The sequence below is a fragment of the Hoplias malabaricus genome, chromosome 5 (genome assembly GCF_029633855.1).
Source record: "Hoplias malabaricus isolate fHopMal1 chromosome 5, fHopMal1.hap1, whole genome shotgun sequence".
Lineage (NCBI taxonomy): Eukaryota > Metazoa > Chordata > Actinopteri > Characiformes > Erythrinidae > Hoplias > Hoplias malabaricus.
The window spans coordinates 34073880-34092529 of record NC_089804.1 but is presented as its reverse complement, the minus strand read 5'-3'; the positions used below and the strand labels follow the sequence as shown (position 1 = coordinate 34092529).

The 18650-nt window shown below is 38.0% G+C and overlaps 2 protein-coding genes and 1 long non-coding RNA gene across 3 annotated transcripts; 2 read left to right on the top strand and 1 right to left on the bottom strand.

The window, feature by feature from the left end:
- Positions 1 to 838: 838 nt before the first annotated feature.
- abhd14a (abhydrolase domain containing 14A) lies at positions 839 to 7726 on the top strand. Its single transcript, XM_066671948.1, has 5 exons — positions 839 to 1185; positions 2415 to 2693; positions 3320 to 3435; positions 3916 to 4151; positions 4615 to 7726. Exons 2-5 carry the CDS (start codon positions 2437 to 2439, stop codon positions 4795 to 4797), a joined length of 792 nt encoding a protein of 263 aa, XP_066528045.1. The 5' UTR covers positions 839 to 1185; positions 2415 to 2436; the 3' UTR covers positions 4798 to 7726.
- Positions 4065 to 8116, bottom strand: LOC136697068 (uncharacterized). Its single transcript, XR_010802670.1, has 3 exons — positions 7954 to 8116; positions 4654 to 4831; positions 4065 to 4215 (listed from the first exon to the last, which is right to left on the bottom strand). It is a non-coding gene; the product is annotated as an uncharacterized lncRNA (long non-coding RNA).
- LOC136697062 (aminoacylase-1A-like) lies at positions 7992 to 17569 on the top strand. Its single transcript, XM_066671945.1, has 15 exons — positions 7992 to 8129; positions 9188 to 9322; positions 10211 to 10275; positions 10388 to 10492; positions 10610 to 10704; positions 10951 to 11027; positions 12169 to 12258; positions 13229 to 13285; positions 13382 to 13455; positions 13582 to 13631; positions 14809 to 14953; positions 15238 to 15306; positions 15414 to 15493; positions 15892 to 15952; positions 16337 to 17569. The coding sequence occupies exons 2-15, from the start codon at positions 9190 to 9192 to the stop codon at positions 16499 to 16501; spliced, it is 1266 nt and encodes a 421-aa protein (XP_066528042.1). The 5' UTR covers positions 7992 to 8129; positions 9188 to 9189; the 3' UTR covers positions 16502 to 17569.
- The last annotated feature ends 1081 nt before the right edge of the window (positions 17570 to 18650 follow it).

Here is an 18650-nt window from a genome sequence, read left to right as displayed (position 1 = left end):
GTATTATATCAGTGTATTACATCACTATTATGTGCTACGTTTATATATACGTTTTAAAAATAAATTTAAGGCCAGTACCAATCATCATTCCCAAACCATTTCACTGGAGCAATGCTGTGCTGTTCACTTCTGCTCTACTTTAATTTTTCTACTTTCAGTTTTTTGGGATCAGTCCCAAATCTAAGGGGGGTAATCGGACAGAGCCAAGGGCAACATTACTGGCCTGGCAGGACAGAGAAAGCCTTGTTCCATAACTCAAACCAGACCAGAGTCTCAGCAATGTTTTAGATCACCACAATCCGCCCACAATTATTCACCCCCACCACACACACACACACACACACACACACACACACACTGCTTTACCCCCAAGTGAGAAATTCCCTGTCCACAGCTTATTGTATTTCAGATTACAGAAGCTTTTGTGATGTGCTTACTCACTGTGGTCTGTGTAACAGAGATGAACTGCAGGCTACAGGGTGCAACTGAAAATGACAAATGATCAGATTTCTGATTCTCAACAAGCGCATTTTAAAGGAACACTGCTTGGGCCTGACATATCTCATTTATGTCACTGACAGGCATGGGTTAGATTTAAACAATGTACCAAATGAAATGACTGTACAGTCCAGTACACACACACACACACACACACACAGAGACAGAGAGAGAGAGAGAGAGAGAGAGAGAGAGAGAGTAAAGAAAACAGGGACCCACAGGCCACCCATCAATACTCTCTCAAATTTATCACCAGTCAGTAGTTTATATCTACGTCAATCTACGTCCCATGAACAAGGAACTAGGTTAACTTTCTAAGAAAGGAAGAGGGGGAGGACAGGAAAGAAACGTGGAAAAGAAAATACGAGGAAGAATGATGAAGAAAAGAGAAAGAATGATGAAGAGAACAGAAAGAAATGATTAGAAAACGAAAGAAGGATGGTCAGAAATGGTCAATGAAAAAAAGATGAAAGGAATGTAGAAGAAAAGAGAAGAGAAATGAAGATACGAGAAAACAGAACACCGCGGAACCAATGCTGGGGGGATGTGTCTGCGCTCGGACCTGTTATTGTGTTCTATGCAGTGTGTGCGTTTTCTTTGCTGTGAATGTGTGCGCTGATGTTGTTATGATGGTGTATCGGTGTGTCCACGCTCCTCGGGACTGTGTTTCTCTCTAAATTCGGCGCGGTGAGTCTCTCGGAGTCTCGGGATGTGGATGTTGTTTATGGCGATGTATTAAAGCTTGTGGTCAAAAACAAACCAGCGGATTTTAATGTGGACAGAGGCCTAAAAACTGGCTAATTTCTGAAGTTTATGCTTCTGTTTTGTGTATATTAAATCTAAATAAAAAAAATAAATGTAAAAATGCGATGATATTCTGCTTGTCCACCAGCTTCTTATTCTCATTTCCCTTTCCACCTTAAATGGCTTCGTTCCACCTTAAATGGTGCAGTGTTCCGTGTTCTGGCGCAGGGTATAGCTGTATTTTTTCTGTTTGTTTGTATATGATATAAACTGCTTTTTGTTTATTATAGCGTTGGTTGCTCGTATGTCTGTGATTTCATTTGGTATGGATCTAGTTTTTAATGAAAAATAACGTAATTCTCCAAATGAATATATCTCCAGGTCTGAGTTGTTTTTATTTCCTCTTCCTCAGGTTCTCCAGGTCTGAGTTGTTTTTATTTCCTCTTCCTCAGGTTCTCCAGGTCTGAGTTGTTTTTATTTCCTCTTCCTCAGGTTCTCCAGGTCTGAGTTGTTTTTATTTCCTCTTCCTCAGGTTCTCCAGGTCTGAGTTGTTTTTATTTCCTCTTCCTCAGGTTCTCCAGGTCTGAGTTGTTTTTATTTCCTCTTCCTCAGGTTCTCCAGGTCTGAGTTGTTTTTATTTCCTCTTCCTCAGGTTCTCCAGGTCTGAGTTGTTTTTATTTCCTCTTCCTCAGGTTCTCCAGGTCTGAGTTGTTTTTATTTCCTCTTCCTCAGGTTCTCCAGGTCTGAGTTGTTTTTATTTCCTCTTCCTCAGGTTCTCCAGGTCTGAGTTGTTTTTATTTCCTCTTCCTCAGGTTCTCCAGGTCTGAGTTGTTTTTATTTCCTCTTCCTCAGGTTCTCCAGGTCTGAGTTGTTTTTATTTCCTCTTCCTCAGGTTCTCAAGGTCTGAGTTGTTTTTATTTCCTCTTCCTCAGGTTCTCCAGGTCTGAGTTGTTTTTATTTCCTCTTCCTCAGGTTCTCCAGGTCTGAGTTGTTTTTATTTCCTCTTCCTCAGGTTCTCCAGGTCTGAGTTGTTTTTATTTCCTCTTCCTCAGGTTCTCCAGGTCTGAGTTGTTTTTATTTCCTCTTCCTCAGGTTCTCCAGGTCTGAGTTGTTTTTATTTCCTCTTCCTCAGGTTCTCCAGGTCTGAAATGTTCTGTTCTGTGCTGCTGCAGGTTCTCCCGTTCTCAGAGGGCTATGAATGTGTTCCGTAACCGAGTGCTGGTGCTGGGAGTGGTTCTGCTGGGCACAGTGCTGCTGTACCTGCTGCTGCCCACGATGAGGCAGGGCAACATGGAGCCGTCTCTCTCCGTCCAGAGGATGGCGCTCGCCTCGTCTTCTCCACCGTCCACCCCCAACATCACTGTCCGCACCGGCCAGCTGCCCAGCGACCCCCCGCTTTTCTTCAGAGAGGCTCTGCCCATTGACTCGGCCGGCCGACAGATACTGCCCAGGTACTCACTCTCTCATTCTCACGCACATACACACACACACTCACAAAAAACACACAGTACATACACACACTTACACACAGACACACAGAGAAGCTTTGCCCATTGACACCGCCGGCCGAAAGATACTGCCCAGGTACACACAGAACACACAAAACATACAAACACACAGAGAGGCTCTACCTTTTGACTCTGGCTGGCTGACAGATACTGCCCAGATACTTACTTTCTCACTCAAACACACACACACACACACACTCACCCCCCCCTCTCTCTTTCTCTCTCTCTCTCTCTCTCTCTCTCTCTCTCTCTCTCTCTCTCTCTAATACACACACTGTAGCAAACTCTCACACATGCTCAAAGTACACTCTCACTCTCAGAAAACAGTCTCATACATTTAAAGAATACACATTAATGCACTCTTGGAACACATTTGCACATATAAAACACACTCGTACTCTGAACACACACACATTTGAGGTGTTTTTTTTTTTTTTTTTTGACCCAGTTATGTCAGTCTGTTCATCCTAAAGGATCGGGCTAAAATGCTTTGGAAGAATAAGAGTAAAGACTGATGTTCTGTACCAATAATGATTCTGTAATAATAAAGACTGTTGTTTCTTCGACAGGCTGCAGGTGGTACTCCTTCATGGACAAGCCTTCACCTCAAAAACCTGGGAGGAACTGGGCACGCTCAGTTTACTCGCTGTGAACGGCTACCAGGCCCTCGCCCTTGACCTGCCCGGTATGAGATTGTCATAAATATGAGGTTATCTTTTCTGTTCCTGATGGAACCTTACTGACAGGTCTAGGTAGAAGGTCTCTTAAAGTGCTGAGGAGGAGTGTAAACAAGTGTAATGAGATGGGAACTATATTGTCATGTTGAGTTTATTACAATACAAACCTAAACCAAGAAGAGTCCACAAATGAGTTTCTATAGTAATAAAACCTCATGTCAATAGTAACTTTACAAAAGCAAGAATAAGAAAATGAATGCACTGTAAAAAGCAGGTGGTATTATCAGATCCTTTTCTTTCCAAATAAAACACAAATGTAGCTAAAGCATTTTTATATTTTTAATAATAATATTAAATGTTGTTTTATTAGCTTTAATTAGACAAAAGCTGTGGTTCATCAGTTGGTATCCAATGTTTTTAACCTAAAAAAATATACAATGTTAACTTTTCTTGGTTTGCTCATATCTTCATTTTGGTCTCTCTCTCAGGGTTTGGTAAGTCTCCTGCCTCCGAATCAGTGAAGTCGGATGAGAGTCGTGTGGAGCTGTTGAGGCGTTTCCTAGAGGCTCTGGGCGTGCGCTCTCCTGTGTTACTGAGTCCATCGATGAGTGGTCAATACGCTTTGCCTTTTCTCCAGAAATACAGTTCTCAGCTCCATGGGTTCATCCCCATCGCTCCGGTGGCCACGCGCACTCTCACTCCACAGCAGTACCAGGACATTCAGGTGTGTGTGTGTGGTTTTTGATTTGTGTGTGTCTGTGTCTGTCTGTGTAAGTTCCTGGGTTTTCCTCAAGAAACCAGCACAATTATTCATATAAATATTTAAATACTGAATATAGTACACAATGGAGAACAGTGTAGTTCAGTTCAGTCCTGTCTGTGTTTCTTTAATCTGTACGTTGTGTTTCTGTACGTCTCTTACATCACAGCTTTGTTTACCTCATGCTTACTATGTATTTTGTGTAATATATTATAAATATATATATATATAAAAATCATATATCTACATACATAACCATGGCATTTTCACTTTATGTTACAAAGGAGAAACAACAAAAATGCAGGTTTTGTTCTGACAGAAATAACATATAACTGCTGTTATAAAAATAATATTCATAAAAATAGTAATACCATACATATGATAATTTTAATTATTATTACTGTATTTGTTGTTGTTCCCACTGCAGACCCCTACTCTGATTGTGTACGGGGAGCTGGACACTAACCTTGGCGCTCAGTCTCTGAAGAATCTGCAGCAGCTTCCCAACCACACAGTGGTGAAACTGCCTGGGGCACGTCACGCTTGCTACATGGACAAACCCAGAGACTTCCACCAGGCCCTGCTCCACTTCCTCAGCACACTCCACTGACCATATCTTGGGGCAGAACCGGAGATAAGAACATCTGTCAGAGGGAGAGAGAGAAATCATACGTTCACATTACAGATCAATAAACCCATATCTGTCATCACACACTTCACTTCAGCCCGGACAAATTTTCATTATTTTATTTAATTTATTCAAAATGTAATGAAATTCTTCTATGCAAAGTCTAAGAACATGTAAAATAAAAATGCTAACATACTAATAATAGGTAAGTATAATATAATAAAACACCACCACTACTAATAGAAATACAGTAATAATTTTTAAAATTAATATGTAATATTACACAGTAAGTGAAAATAACTGACAGAATTATAAAATAGCTTTTGCACTGGCCACTTTTATCTTTCATTTAATTGACCAACCATTTGCATTCGACTATATCTTCCTGACATGATGAATGCATTATATTTTAAGAATATTGAAAACAAAAACCCAAACTAGGCCTTAAGGAAACAGTAGGGGTGTTATAAGCTTCTGATTGCAGAAGATTGAGAATGGTCATTTAGAGTCATAAAGTGCCCAAAATTTTAAGAACACCTTGAAAAATATCTGTTTTTAATACTATGATGTTTAGGCCATTAAATCCTAATTTTAATATCTCTTTCATCCTGTAATGTGAACGTATTCTTAGAAATATAGGGATCATATACAAAAGTGTTTGTAATTTGGTAAAACCTGCATGTACAATTCATTCCACCTTAAAAACCATTCACTGATCCATAAACACTGCTGTTAAAAGTGCTCAGTTTAGTCTAATGGTCAGTCTGACACCATATGTATTTTATTTCATTTAAACATTGCAGGCTTAATCCAGTTTATTTCCACTTGCTTTTTGTTGTTACTAACATCACTTTGTTGCTAAATAGTTAACTAGCTGCCCCTTAACATGTTTACTAATTATCTATCTACCAAGGAGAGTTAAAGGATCTTGGCTTGCTAACTAGCTAGCTAGAGATCTAGCTTATATAACCGAGTATGCAGAGCTGTCTGCTACCTAAAGCCCAGTGACAATAACAAATCAGTTACTGATTAGAAGTAATATTTTTAAATATTGTTTTGCTGTGGTTATACTGGGGTTCCCCTGTATTCTAGTGTGTTTTAAGGTGGAGCTGTGTAAATTATTGCTATTCAGTGAGACTGGTGGCTGTTTTACTGGATTAATCTGATGTTGTTCTCTCATTTCCTGTGTAACCAGGCGGATCCGGTTGCTATATTATTGGCATAATGACATAAGCTATTATTATTTGAGCCGGTTTGGTAGAGGCATTTTTAAGAACATGCACTAACCTGTTCGTAACCTGAACGTTAATAATTCAGTGAATGCTTGCGACTGAGATGTGGCAGCTTTAATTTGCTTTTTTAACTTGCACTTTGCTCTAAAAGACACTTCAGCTTATAATAAAATGTATTTATTTACAGGCAGAAATGCAGAATTTGTGCTGCAAGATATGAAAATACATGCTTTTAATTTATAGTAATTGAATGAATGTATGAATTGCAGATTTGATATTTGGAGAATGTAGTTGCTGAAGTCACTATTTTCCTCTTATTCACTGTTTTTGGAGAACAGTCTTTTCTCAGAATCGATATCCAGCTCTAATCAAACCCAGCTGATCCAGATTTATAAAGGATTTCATACACATCTGATTATTAAAGGCAGGTGTACCAGCTTAGAGTTGGAACTAAACTCTGCAGGAGGGTAAGCCTCTGGGAGAAAGTTTGGGGAAACTCACTCTGGTTAGACTCCAATGTTGGAAAGTCTGGGTTTCCTGCATTTTCCTGTCATTTTTTCCAACTTAAACTCAGATGCAGTCCACCAGCAAAGACCTGTTTGGCATTTGAAACGTTCTTCTTTAGTTTTACCGTACTGGGTTAATGTAGGTATCTGTTGCTGCAATATGATGCTAAAAGAGCATCTCAAGACAAACATAAAGCAGCAAGAGACACGTCTTCTCCATAGGGATTTGGGCCCAAATAAGAATGTACTCTCTTATTTAAGCAATTATTAGTTGGCCACATTAGGTCTGTATCTGCACATCATTTTCATTTTGGTCACCAGCTTTTTAAATCAGTGGTTACTGTATGAAAGCAAGCTAACTGAATTAGCAAATGTTTGGGCCTGTATTTGATGTCTCTGCATTGCTCCCTGTTGAGATTGAGTTCATGTATTAATTTCACTCAAGTTTATTGATGAATTTTTATTAACTAAATTAAAAGTGTGTAATTGGAATTTAAACAATCTTTTCTGGAGGGTGTCTATAGTTTGAAATCTCATCTAACCCCATCTTGATGCTAAAAATAATGTGCATGTTTGTGATTCATGCTGTGGTATTAATAGCTCTGTAAGAGGGCTGTGAAAATATTTTTCCTTATCAGTATGAATCACACAGGAGGTGATAATTATTAGTGAAGTTTAGAATTGTGTAGGATGTTTTCACAATTTCCCCCTTGTTAGCAGCTTTCAGTAACATCTATTCAAGACACATCAGTAATGTCCTTCAGGTCATTATTTATTAATTAATTTATTTATTTATTTATGTATGTATGTATGTTATAAGCCGTTTTAATTCATTCAAATCCATGTATAGTCTGTGTGAACATGACTGTCTGTCTTTGGTCTGTAGCTTGTAAATAGCTTTGTATGTAGAAAAAAAAGAAAGTGCAGACTTGGCACTAAATCAAATCCCAGTGCCCATGTGTATTTCAAAAGCCGGATTTTCTGGGTTAACCCCAAATTTCAAGCCTGTCTAGGAGGTGAAATGGACATTCATATTGGACAGTAGTCATTTTGGCTTAAATTAACCAGCTTTACTTGGGAATAATGTGGAAAAATATGTGAAATCTTGAAGGAAAATACAATTTTCCTGTAACAAAAAGTTTGCTTTGGATTTAATGGAAAATAAACTAATGAAACAGCTGTATTCTGTGTATTTATGTTCTGGATAATAAGAAAATATTTGACATCACAATATTTTTTATAAATCACTCTATTGTGATCAACTAATTAATTTCGCATTTAAAAAACTAATGGAATTTCTCATCTGTGTAACTGTGCACAATAAGGTACATTTACAATGCATAATGTAAACAAATAAGGGTGGGTAGAAATAGAGTCCATCTTAACTGTACACGACTCACCTCAGAGCCCCTGGTCTATCCACGTGGGCCCCACGAAGGTGTGCAGCCGGGGATCGCCCAACCCTTTCCCTCCTCGATGATTCGTGGAGCGACTGCTTCGGCCTCGTTACGAAATGGCAGCTGTTATAAAATAGAATTAGTCCGAAGTTTGTGGGGTTTGTGAAGCACAGGCGAAGGTAAGAGTCTGGGCTTTTTTCTGCTTTTAAAATTATTAATAAGGCTTCGTTATTATTTTTAAAACTATTCATTATTTAGCTTTAAACATCCTAATCGAGATAGAGCTCAATTTGTCATCTCATTCGTCAGCTTCTTTTGGGACCTTTCCGTTCCACCTTAAATGTTACTGCGGTCAGATTCTGGTGCCTCAGGTGCCCGACGCCTCTGGCTTCCCATTTTAAGGTGGTAGGGAAATTCCGAAAGAAAACGTCTCAGATCAGTTTTGTTTGCTTTTGTTTTTTTTTAAACCATAATATTTAGACAAATATTGTAAAAAGGTTTTATTGTTTTGTGACGTTGTAAATAAGCCTTTGCGTATATCTGGGTGGTTGTTATAGCTGAAAATAACGTTATTTGTAAGTTAAAGCTGCTCAGTTAAAGCTAAAATAGTTATATTTATGGATACATTACACAATAAAATATAATAATAATAATAATAATATCCTATTTATTTGACTACAATACATTATATATTATATACATAGTATCTAATATAGTATAATAATACTAATATATAATGTTTCTGCACAGATTTTACATTAATCTCCCCCTTGCCCTTGAACTGTGTTAAATATTAAAGCCTGTGTATTTAATTGAGTTATACGAAGTGAAAATTGTTACATATTTAAAATGATTTCTTATCATTTATATAATATTAATGTCTAAATTAATAATTTGTGAATAATGTATTTATTAGTTTACAGCTTTCTGCACATTTCTTTCTTTATGTGAAATATGCATAAAGTCTGTGTTTCATAAAAAGTTTAAAATGCAAAGTGCTAAAGATCAGCTGTTCAATTTTAGATTTGGAATGCATTTTAGATTTGAACACAATGTATTTGTAATATTTTGCCCATATAAAATAATAGGCTCTTATTACTTCTCTGTATGACAGTACAAAGTCTAAACCTGGAAATGCTGACACAGCAGCGGTTTGTGTTCTCTGCAGCTTGAGGGTTGGTTTTGGTTAATAATCCACCTGTTTGTCTTCTTTGTTTTCCTTGTTTTCCTTTCACAGTTATGTTGCCGGATCAGGATGGACCGAGTGGAGGCGGGGGGACACAAGATGGCAGGGGATTTAAAGAAGAATCCTCAGTGGCTCTGTTCAGGGAATACCTCCAAATTAAGACCGTCCACCCCCAACCTGACTATGGTATGTAAATTACTGCCCGGTATCTAAATTACTGCAGCATTTCTGCTCCTAAAACTCTCCCCACTTAATGAAGGATCGCTGTGTCCCTGAGCTCTGTTAAAAATCAGATGCTTATCTTCTGCATTATCATCACATACAATATATCAACATTTCTACACATGAAACACTTACTGAGATCAGTTAAAGCATCACATACATATGGAAGTATATAAAAGTCTTGGATTTCAACACTGTTTAAAGCAGCTCCTGTTTTTTGTACCATGTGTATTCTGGTGTTGCAATATTCTCTGTAGTACTGAGTGTGTTTTTTTGTTTTGTTGAAAATCATTAGGTAAAATATAATTTATTATAATCATTAATCAAGTTTTAGCTTTAAAAACTCAGATGACAGTATTTTTATACATTTTGAACACACTATTGTATACAGCTGTATTTAGCTACAACAGGTTCTCTACTGAAATGTGGTCAGTATAAAAGTATATTTATATATTTTATATTTACACGTATCTTATATTTATATAGTATATGTAAATATAAAATCAAATATATGTAAAATTTATATAACATATTATAAAATACATATTAAATATGTAAATATATAAATTCAGAATAAACAGAAAATTATTAATATTTTGGGAATATGAACCAAATATAAATCAACATTTTCTGAGGAATGTCAACATTTTCCTGTCTTAGAAAATCATCTACAGTCACTTACAGATGCCTCATTGACAGGTGAATTTTAAGACATTTCAATCCATTACCTATCACATTCACCCAGAAACCTACTGCAGGATTGAGTGTATCCAGTGTGATGCAGTCTAGTATATGTTAAATGTATTAAGTTAATGTACTAAATTAAGCTGTAGTGTGTGTGTTTGTGTACAGATGCTGCCATCAGGTTCCTAACCAGGATTTCAGAGGAGCTGGGTTTGCCCATGAAGACAATAGAGGTGCATCAACTAATTTATGTGTACTGTTTATATTAATGCATAATAATTATAGCAGTTTTATTATATAAGGATAAATTATAATGATAATTGTAATATTATCTTTCTCTCTCAGGTGTGTCCTGGGAGAGTGGTGACCATCATGACCTGGACAGGAACTAATCCAGCGCTGAAGTCTGTCCTCCTCAACTCTCACACTGACGTTGTTCCTGTTTATCAGGTCAGTATAGAACTTCTGATACACCATCAATAATACTTACATAAGCCCCAAAAAGTGTCTAAATGTGTTTAGCCTGGCTGTGACTGTAATTACCTGTGTTTTTGCCCGTATCTGCAGGAACACTGGAAATACGATGCCTTTGCTGCTGTGAAGGACCCTGAAGGAAACATCTATGGCAGAGGAACTCAGGACATGAAATGTGTCACTATCCAGTGAGTTCTGCTGCTGCAGGGTTAGAATTAGAAATAGAATACATTTGTTATTGTAAAATGTACAACAACATGTGGGTGCAGTTCTCCACAGAGCAAAAGAGCAGTATGTTTAAGGAATATTAAAAACAATAAATAATAACAAATAATAATTTAAGGTAGGAGTTTAAAAATACAAAACTGAGGCACAAGTGTTGGGTTTTAATTTATAAATTTGACATTGAGGACAGAGATTGTGTGTGTGTACAGGTACATTGAAGCTATTCGTCATCTGAAAGCTGCAGGGAAGAGATTTCCACGCACAATCCACTTAACTTTTGTTCCAGGTAACAACACAACAACCAACAAAACACAGTATCAGGTTTATTTGTCTTTATTTATTCAGTTTATTTATATTTCTCCTGTTTATTTATCTAATTTGTTTATCTGTATGTATACAGTTCAATTTGAATTTAACCAGTTTATTTATTCATGTTTATCTGGTTTAGATATTTTATATTTATTTTATTAGTCTATATTTATATAGTTTATTTAGAGCTGGATGATATGCCTAAAATTTAATCACAATATATTTCTTAATTTAGTTCAGTACGATATAATTCAGATATCGATATCGATATTGACAACAAAAAATAAAACACAGAAAAACTGCCAAGAACTGAATGCGACATGACATCACCACAAAACAAAACCTCTTGGCTTTGTCAATATTAATATTTTTAAACTAACTTTAAAATTTAGTGCAATGAACTGATGGCAGCGCCCTGTAAAGAACATCATTACAGATGCTGTAAATAATGTATAGTGAAATATAAAAAATGTGATTAAAAATCATATCATTCTTATTAACATTTTATTTATAACATTTTATATTGCAATATATATTGATATATTATAGAAGTATTGTCTAGCCCAAGTGTATTTGTTTATATTTATCTAGTGTAAGCATCTATTTATTAACCATACTCCCACTGGCTTTTCATGAACATATTAATAGAATTGTACACAGCAATATTACACATTTAAGGGAAGGAAACTGATATCTGTTTCTAGTTTGCTGATCTGTATAAACTCAGAAAATAAAAAAGTGGGCACAACTGGATTATTACTTCATATTTACAGGGTTAAATAAAACATAAAATCAAAACTACAAAAAATAACTCTATAAAGAGTTTATTTACAGCAAACCACTCTTTTGTCCCAGTTAATTCCCTGCTTCATGTTAAAACTTTGGAGGGACTAATGTAAAGGTCTGAAGTTCTGAGAGAAAAACGTTTTTCCATTAACATCCATTAAATCTGCAGTTTGGGGATTATCATTTGCTCACAGTGAAGAGAGGGAATAGATGTATGTAGTTATGTCTTTATTTGTCTAGAGCTTTTTAAATGTATGTCTGTGTGTTTTAATCCCAGCTGATAGCTGTGTTCCTCTGCCGTTTGTGTAAATGTCAGTCCACTTTGTTTCCAGATGAAGAGGTCGGAGGTCATAAAGGGATGGAGACGTTTGTAAATCATTCTGAGTTTCAGAAGCTCAATGTGGGTTTTGCTTTGGATGAAGGTAAATGAACAAAACAATGATTAAATTAATAAATAAACCATTGAGCTGTTCTTTAACAGTTCGCTGTGTGCAGCAGTGAAGAATTAAACTACTGTGTTAATGTTTTATCCCTTTAGAGAGAGAGAAAAGATTATTTATTGATCCTGAAGTAAATTTAGCTTTAGGTGTTTTCTTTGTTTGTCTTGTTGCTGTTCATTATATTTACATTAAATAATAATTCAAATAAAGTGGTTTGAAAATGGTGTTCTCCCCGTGTCCGCGTGGGTTTCCTCCGGGTGCCCCGGTTTCCTCCCACAGTCCCAAAACACACGTTGGTAGGTGGATTGGTGACTCAAAAGTGTCCGTAGGTGTGAGTGAATGTGTGAGTGTGTGTGTTGCCCTGTGAAGGAATGGCGCCCCCTCCAGGGTGTATTCCCGCCTTGCGCCCAATGATTCCAGGTAGGCTCTGGACCCACCGCGACCCTGAACTGGTTAAGCGCTTACAGATAATGAATGAATGAATGAATGAATGAATGGTTTGAAAATGGTTTAGGTAATTTGACGCCTCTTTTGTTAAGTTCTTTCAGCAGTGTCCTCATGTCTGCATACGTCTGTAATTACATAGTTAAACAGAAATACTTATGTATTAATGCATGTATGTGATTCAAGTTAACATATGTTTACTATTACAGGGCATATATTATGAAATAAAAAAGAGCTGCACAAGCCCCATGGATAAAAACGCAACACAACAAAACCTGTTGTTTGCCCGGCAAAATTAAACCACAAAGTACACAAGCTTTTAAGGTTATGAAGATGCTTTGGGCTCTGTGTAACCTTTGTGAATGTTGTCATGGCAAGAAATCTGCTGAGCCCTTTAGTACTGTATGTTTAATGCCATTTGATTACAAATTCAGAATATATTACATAATACATTGTACATAATATGCATTATTTTGTTTCTGTGTGTGTGTGTGTGTGTGTGTGTCAGGTCTAGCCAATCCCACTGAAGCCTTTACTGTGTTTTATGGAGAGAGAAACCCCTGGTGTAAGTGTAGTTCTAATACAATAATGTGAGTATTTTGAAGCCAACACAAACTCACTACCTCAACAAGTGTTGTCACTCTGTGTGTGTGTTGTGTAGGGATCACAGTGCGTTGTCCTGGAAGTCCAGGTCATGGCTCCAGGTTTGTGGAGAACACAGCTGCTGAAAAACTTGTGAGTACTTTACTCTCAAAAAGCTATATTATTTTTTCAAAAAAAATTTTTTTCTTTAAAAAAATTAACTAATCCTGTTAACATGTGACTGACCTGCTGCTGTGTGTGCTGTGTTGTGGTTTCCAGCGCAGAATAATGAACTCCTTCTTGGATTTCAGAGAGAAAGAGAAGCAGAGGTGAGGAGAATAACATTATACTCTATATTATCTATTATCTCAGCCTGACTGAGTTCATTCATTCATTCATTCATTATCTGTAACCACTTATCCAATTCAGGGTCGCGGTGGGTCCAGAGCCTACCTGGAATCATTGGGTGCAAGGCGGGGAATACACCCCCTGACTGAGTTACCTTGCTAAAATATTCATGTGCAGGGATAATATCTGAACTGATTTTTTTACACAGAGTTGGCAGAATTTATTCAATAAACTGCTTCAACTGAATGTTTCTGTAGCGTTGTTTGTAATATTTTAATAAAATATGAATGATATTGTGGGCGGCACGGTGGCGCAGCAGGTAGTGTCGCAGTCACACAGCTCCAGGAACCTGGAGGTTGTGGGTTTGATTCCCGCTCCGGGTGACTGTCTGTGAGGAGTTGGTGTGTTCTCCCCGTGTCCGCGTGGGTTTCCTCCGGGTGCTCCGGTTTCCTCCCACAGTCCAAAAACACACGTTGCAGGTGGATTAGCGACTCGAAAGTGTCCGTAGGTTGCAGGTGGATTAGCGACTCGAAAGTGTCCGTAGGTGTGAGTGTGTGAGTGAATGTGTGTGTGTCTGTTGCCCTGTGAAGGACTGGCGTCCCCTCCAGGGTGTATTCCCGCCTTGCGCCCGATGATTCCAGGTAGGCTCTAGACCCCCCGCGACCCTAAATTGGATAAGCGGTTACAGATAATGGATGGATGGATGGATGAATGATATTGTTGCCCAGCGAAGGACTGGCGCCCCCTCCAGGGTGCGTTCCCACCTTGCACCCAGTGATTTCGGGTAGGCTCTGGATCCACCGCAGTCCTGAACTGGATTACAAACATTGATTGAATTTTGCAGCTTAACATCCTAAAACCAGCAGATTATATATTACCTTCAAATGATCTTGTATTCAATCCTTGAGTGTTTACATCTGTGCTCAACATTTCAAGCTCTGAGGGAACGCCTGGTGTTCTTCATTAGCGGGGTACCATGAAATTTTTCATAAATCATAGTCATATTTCCAGCCATTCAGAGAAACACAGGATGTTGCCCATGAGTCTAATTTGCTCTCAGGGATGTTTTGATGTAAAGGATCACTGATGACAAATGCTCAGCAGCTGATGTGTTTGTTTTTATTTATTTATTTTTATGACGAATGTGTTTCTTTTCAGGTTGGACACTTCTGAGTGTTTCACACTGGGTGATGTCACCACTGTGAACATGACAATGGTGAAAGGGGGCGTGGCTTACAACGTGATTCCTGCAGAAATGGATGTCAGCTTTGACCTGAGAATCCCACCCGCTGTCAATCTACAGGTGTGTGTTTGTGTGTGTGTACAGCTTTTGCATTAATGGCTGTGATATTCATATTTCTACACTTTACACATTCTACACTTCTACACTAACTAATTATTAATAAAAAAAATGAAAACACAGAACTTTCAACAATCCTTTAGTGCTGCTAGAATAAGTGCTGGGCCACATGCAGATTCTGTGGAATTAGATTTATCTTTGTTTTATTGGATCTTCAGCTGTTTAGATTATTCAATGTGGAGCTCATACTGAGTCTTATTAAATGCAGCGTGTATGTGTGTGTTCAGGAGTTTGAGGAGCAGATTAAAGCCTGGTGTGCAGAGGCTGGAGAGGGTATCACATATGAGTTTGCACAGGTCAGTGAAACACGTACAATGAAATACTTTCTGCTGTTACACACCAGTACTGTGTCACTCACTTTCACTCTTTTCCTTGCCCTTCTTGCCTTTTTCCTCCTTCACAGAAATTCATGCCTCAGAACACCACGTCTACGGATGAGAGCGACCCCTGGTGGAATGCTTTCAGTTCTACCTGCAAAGCCATGTGAGCGAATGTAACCCTCTGTAATACACTCAGCACTTCCTGCAGTGAATCTAAGTAAAGCCAGAACAAAAATGGCTAAAAACCAGAGCTTCTGTTCCTTGCTGCTCTCTGCTGTGCGGTCGGGTGGGTGTGAACATCGAGCGGCTCATTATCATTTAAAGGAACAGTTGCTGAAAGTGGGCGTACTGAACAGGGCTGTTTAGACGCTGTTCAGAGAACACTTCTGTGGGGCTTGTGGGGTTTTTACCAAAGCAGGTCACAAACGTTTCATTAAGAAACAGAACCATGTTCCACTGTGGGGAAGAGGGGAGAATATGTCCTTTAAAGATTGTCACAGTAACAGAGTGGTGTTTACTTTAAGACATTTTACAGCTAAAATATTGATGTCTCTCTAACAGGAACATGACGCTGAAGAAGGAGATTTTCCCAGCGGCCACAGACAGTCGTTTCATCAGAGCGGTGAGTGGCTGCTGTTAGCATTTCACCAGCATTTTGCAAGTGTTTTATCTTCACAGGCTTCATCCATTACCACAGTGCTCTCTACACTGAGAGGATCATGTGTCTCTATTTCTGTCTGAGAACTGGAGGAGTCTGCAGCGAGACAAATGAGGAAATGGAAATCATTCTTTACACTTCTTATATTCCTGAGGGGTGTGCGTGAGTGTGTGTTATGAAAAGAGACCGTTTAAAATAGTTGAAAATATTGCACATTTTTATTTGCCTTTGTAGGGAACAGGGAGCAAGGCATTGCCATTTTGGCCACATCCTTAACATTTGTGTTGATGTAATGTGAATTTGTATACATTTATAGTAGTCTAATTCTTTGTGTGTATGTGTGTGTAGTCTGGCATCCCTGCGATTGGTTTCTCCCCGATGAACTGCACCCCGATCCTCCTGCACGATCACAACGAGTTCCTGAATGAGGGAGTGTTCCTCAGGGGTATCAATGTGTACGAGAGACTGCTGCCCTCACTGAGCACTGTACCAGCTCAGAGAGGAGAGGAATAAAACACATGCACACACAATTATGTACTCAATTGCCATTTTCTCATATGGAGAATCAGAGAATCAGATTTTCCGTGTGTGTGTGTGTGTGTATATATATATATATATATATATATATATATATATATATATATATATATATATATATACACACATTGTCCTTGTCTTGCTTTATTATTTGCCCTTTTTTTCATTTCTCTTCCTTTTTCTCTTTTTTCAAGGGCTGAATTTAGATTTTCCCATCTCTTGCTCTCTTTCTCTCTCTTTTCTCCATTATTTCTCTTTCTGAACACTACAGGTTTTGCACTTATTTCTGATGGCTTCTGATTCCTTAACACCAAAGAACAGACTCCTCAACCGTTGCCTGTGAGCTTTTAACGCAATAACTCAGGAGTTTTGCTTTTTTAACCACGAAAAAACCATGATATAACCTCCATTCTGTTCTCGGGGTCTTCTCTAATTCATGGATCATTTCATCTTGAAAAAAGTACATTCATACCTCATGTTGTTATTTAAAGGGTCTGTTTCAGAGAAAAGGGGAAAACTAAATTTCCCCAAAGAGATGGTGCAGTATGTAAACACAAACAAACAAAAAACAAAAAAAAAAAACTCACGCGGCAGTTATGAGGAGTGTTTCAGAACAGAGGTCATCTTCTTATGTCTTAAAGAGATTGTAAAAATTGTCAAGTAAAATGAGGCGATGCATAAAATAATATATAATTCATGTGTTAAAGTACATCAGGGTAAAAATAAATGAGCAAATGTGTAATATGGGCCCTTTAAATAATATATTTTAAAAAAAAAAGGGTCTTCACATACAAAGAAAGAATGTGTGACAAATGTCAAAATAAAGGTTAAAGGCTGGAAATTATTCTGAGATTAGAAAATCAAGTGAAATGTGAAGACTTTCGGGGAAATTACTAGAGACATATCAATGGTAGGACTTTGTTTCTGTAGAAATGTGATTAATGTAATGAAATGTAATACTGCATCTCATATATTTAAACATTATTTTCAAATAGAAAGGGATTGTCAGATATGAGGGATTTTTTTTTGTTGGTGTGACGTCATTGAGTTGATTTTAACTTATTAAACTTTTTAAACTTCAATCTGTTTTTATTGTAGTCTCTGGAAAGTGGAGATGTTAATGCAGAGTGTGGCCACATGGGGGCATTAATGACCACTGAGATAATCTATCACAGATGTTTAATTTCTTATGGAATTTATTTATAATGTTATAAATAAACGTTGTTAAAGTCTAAGATCAGGGCACGTTCACCCCTTTAAAGCTTTATTTAAACTTTATTTAAGGTAATAGGGGCTGAATAGGAATGATCAAATTGTTAAACAATATGCTCAGGATCTTTTTTGTTCTCCCTCAATTTCTTTCTCTTTCCTCCCTGTCTTGTACTCCTCTCCCAAATCTCTCTATTTGTTCTCAATCACTCACTCTTTCTTCTTTTCCCCACCTCTCATGCCCCCTAATTTCCCTCTTTCTGTTCTCTGTCTCACTTTTTTTCCTCCCAATCTCCCTCTACCTTGTTCTCTTCTCCCCATCCCACCCGCCCTAATTTCTCTCTCACTCATTCTTCTCCACTCCTTTCAGCTATTCTGTCCATCTCTTCCTCTCTTTCTGTTTCCACACCTCCCCCTCCTTATCTTTTCTCTCTCACTTTCTCCCTCTCTCTCACCCCCTCTCCCTCTGCTGGAGCTGGGTCTGTAAGGTCAGGATCATTACCACTGAGGAGCCCCCGCAGAGAGAGATTAAAACCTGTGGTGGACAGGAAGAGAGTGAAAGATAAAGAATGAGGGATGACTCTCAATCTTTCAGTATGGATTTTTCACTATTATTATTTCTATGTGCCGTGGCATACTCTTCAGTATCAGATACACTGTACAGCCCAACGTTTCTGGACACCTGCTCCTCTGACATTATTTCTGAACTGAAGGATATTCATCGGGAGTGTGTCACTCTTCACTTCAGGAACAGTCCACTCTTCTAAAAAGCTTTTACATGAAATGCTGGACCATTTCTGTGAAGAACCTGTGGTGGAAAAATCATGACAGAAAATAAGACAGCTCTCTGAGTCGGCATCAAGTGAGACAGCATTTATTAATTAACGTGAGAGAGGGACGTGCGCGCAACGCTGTT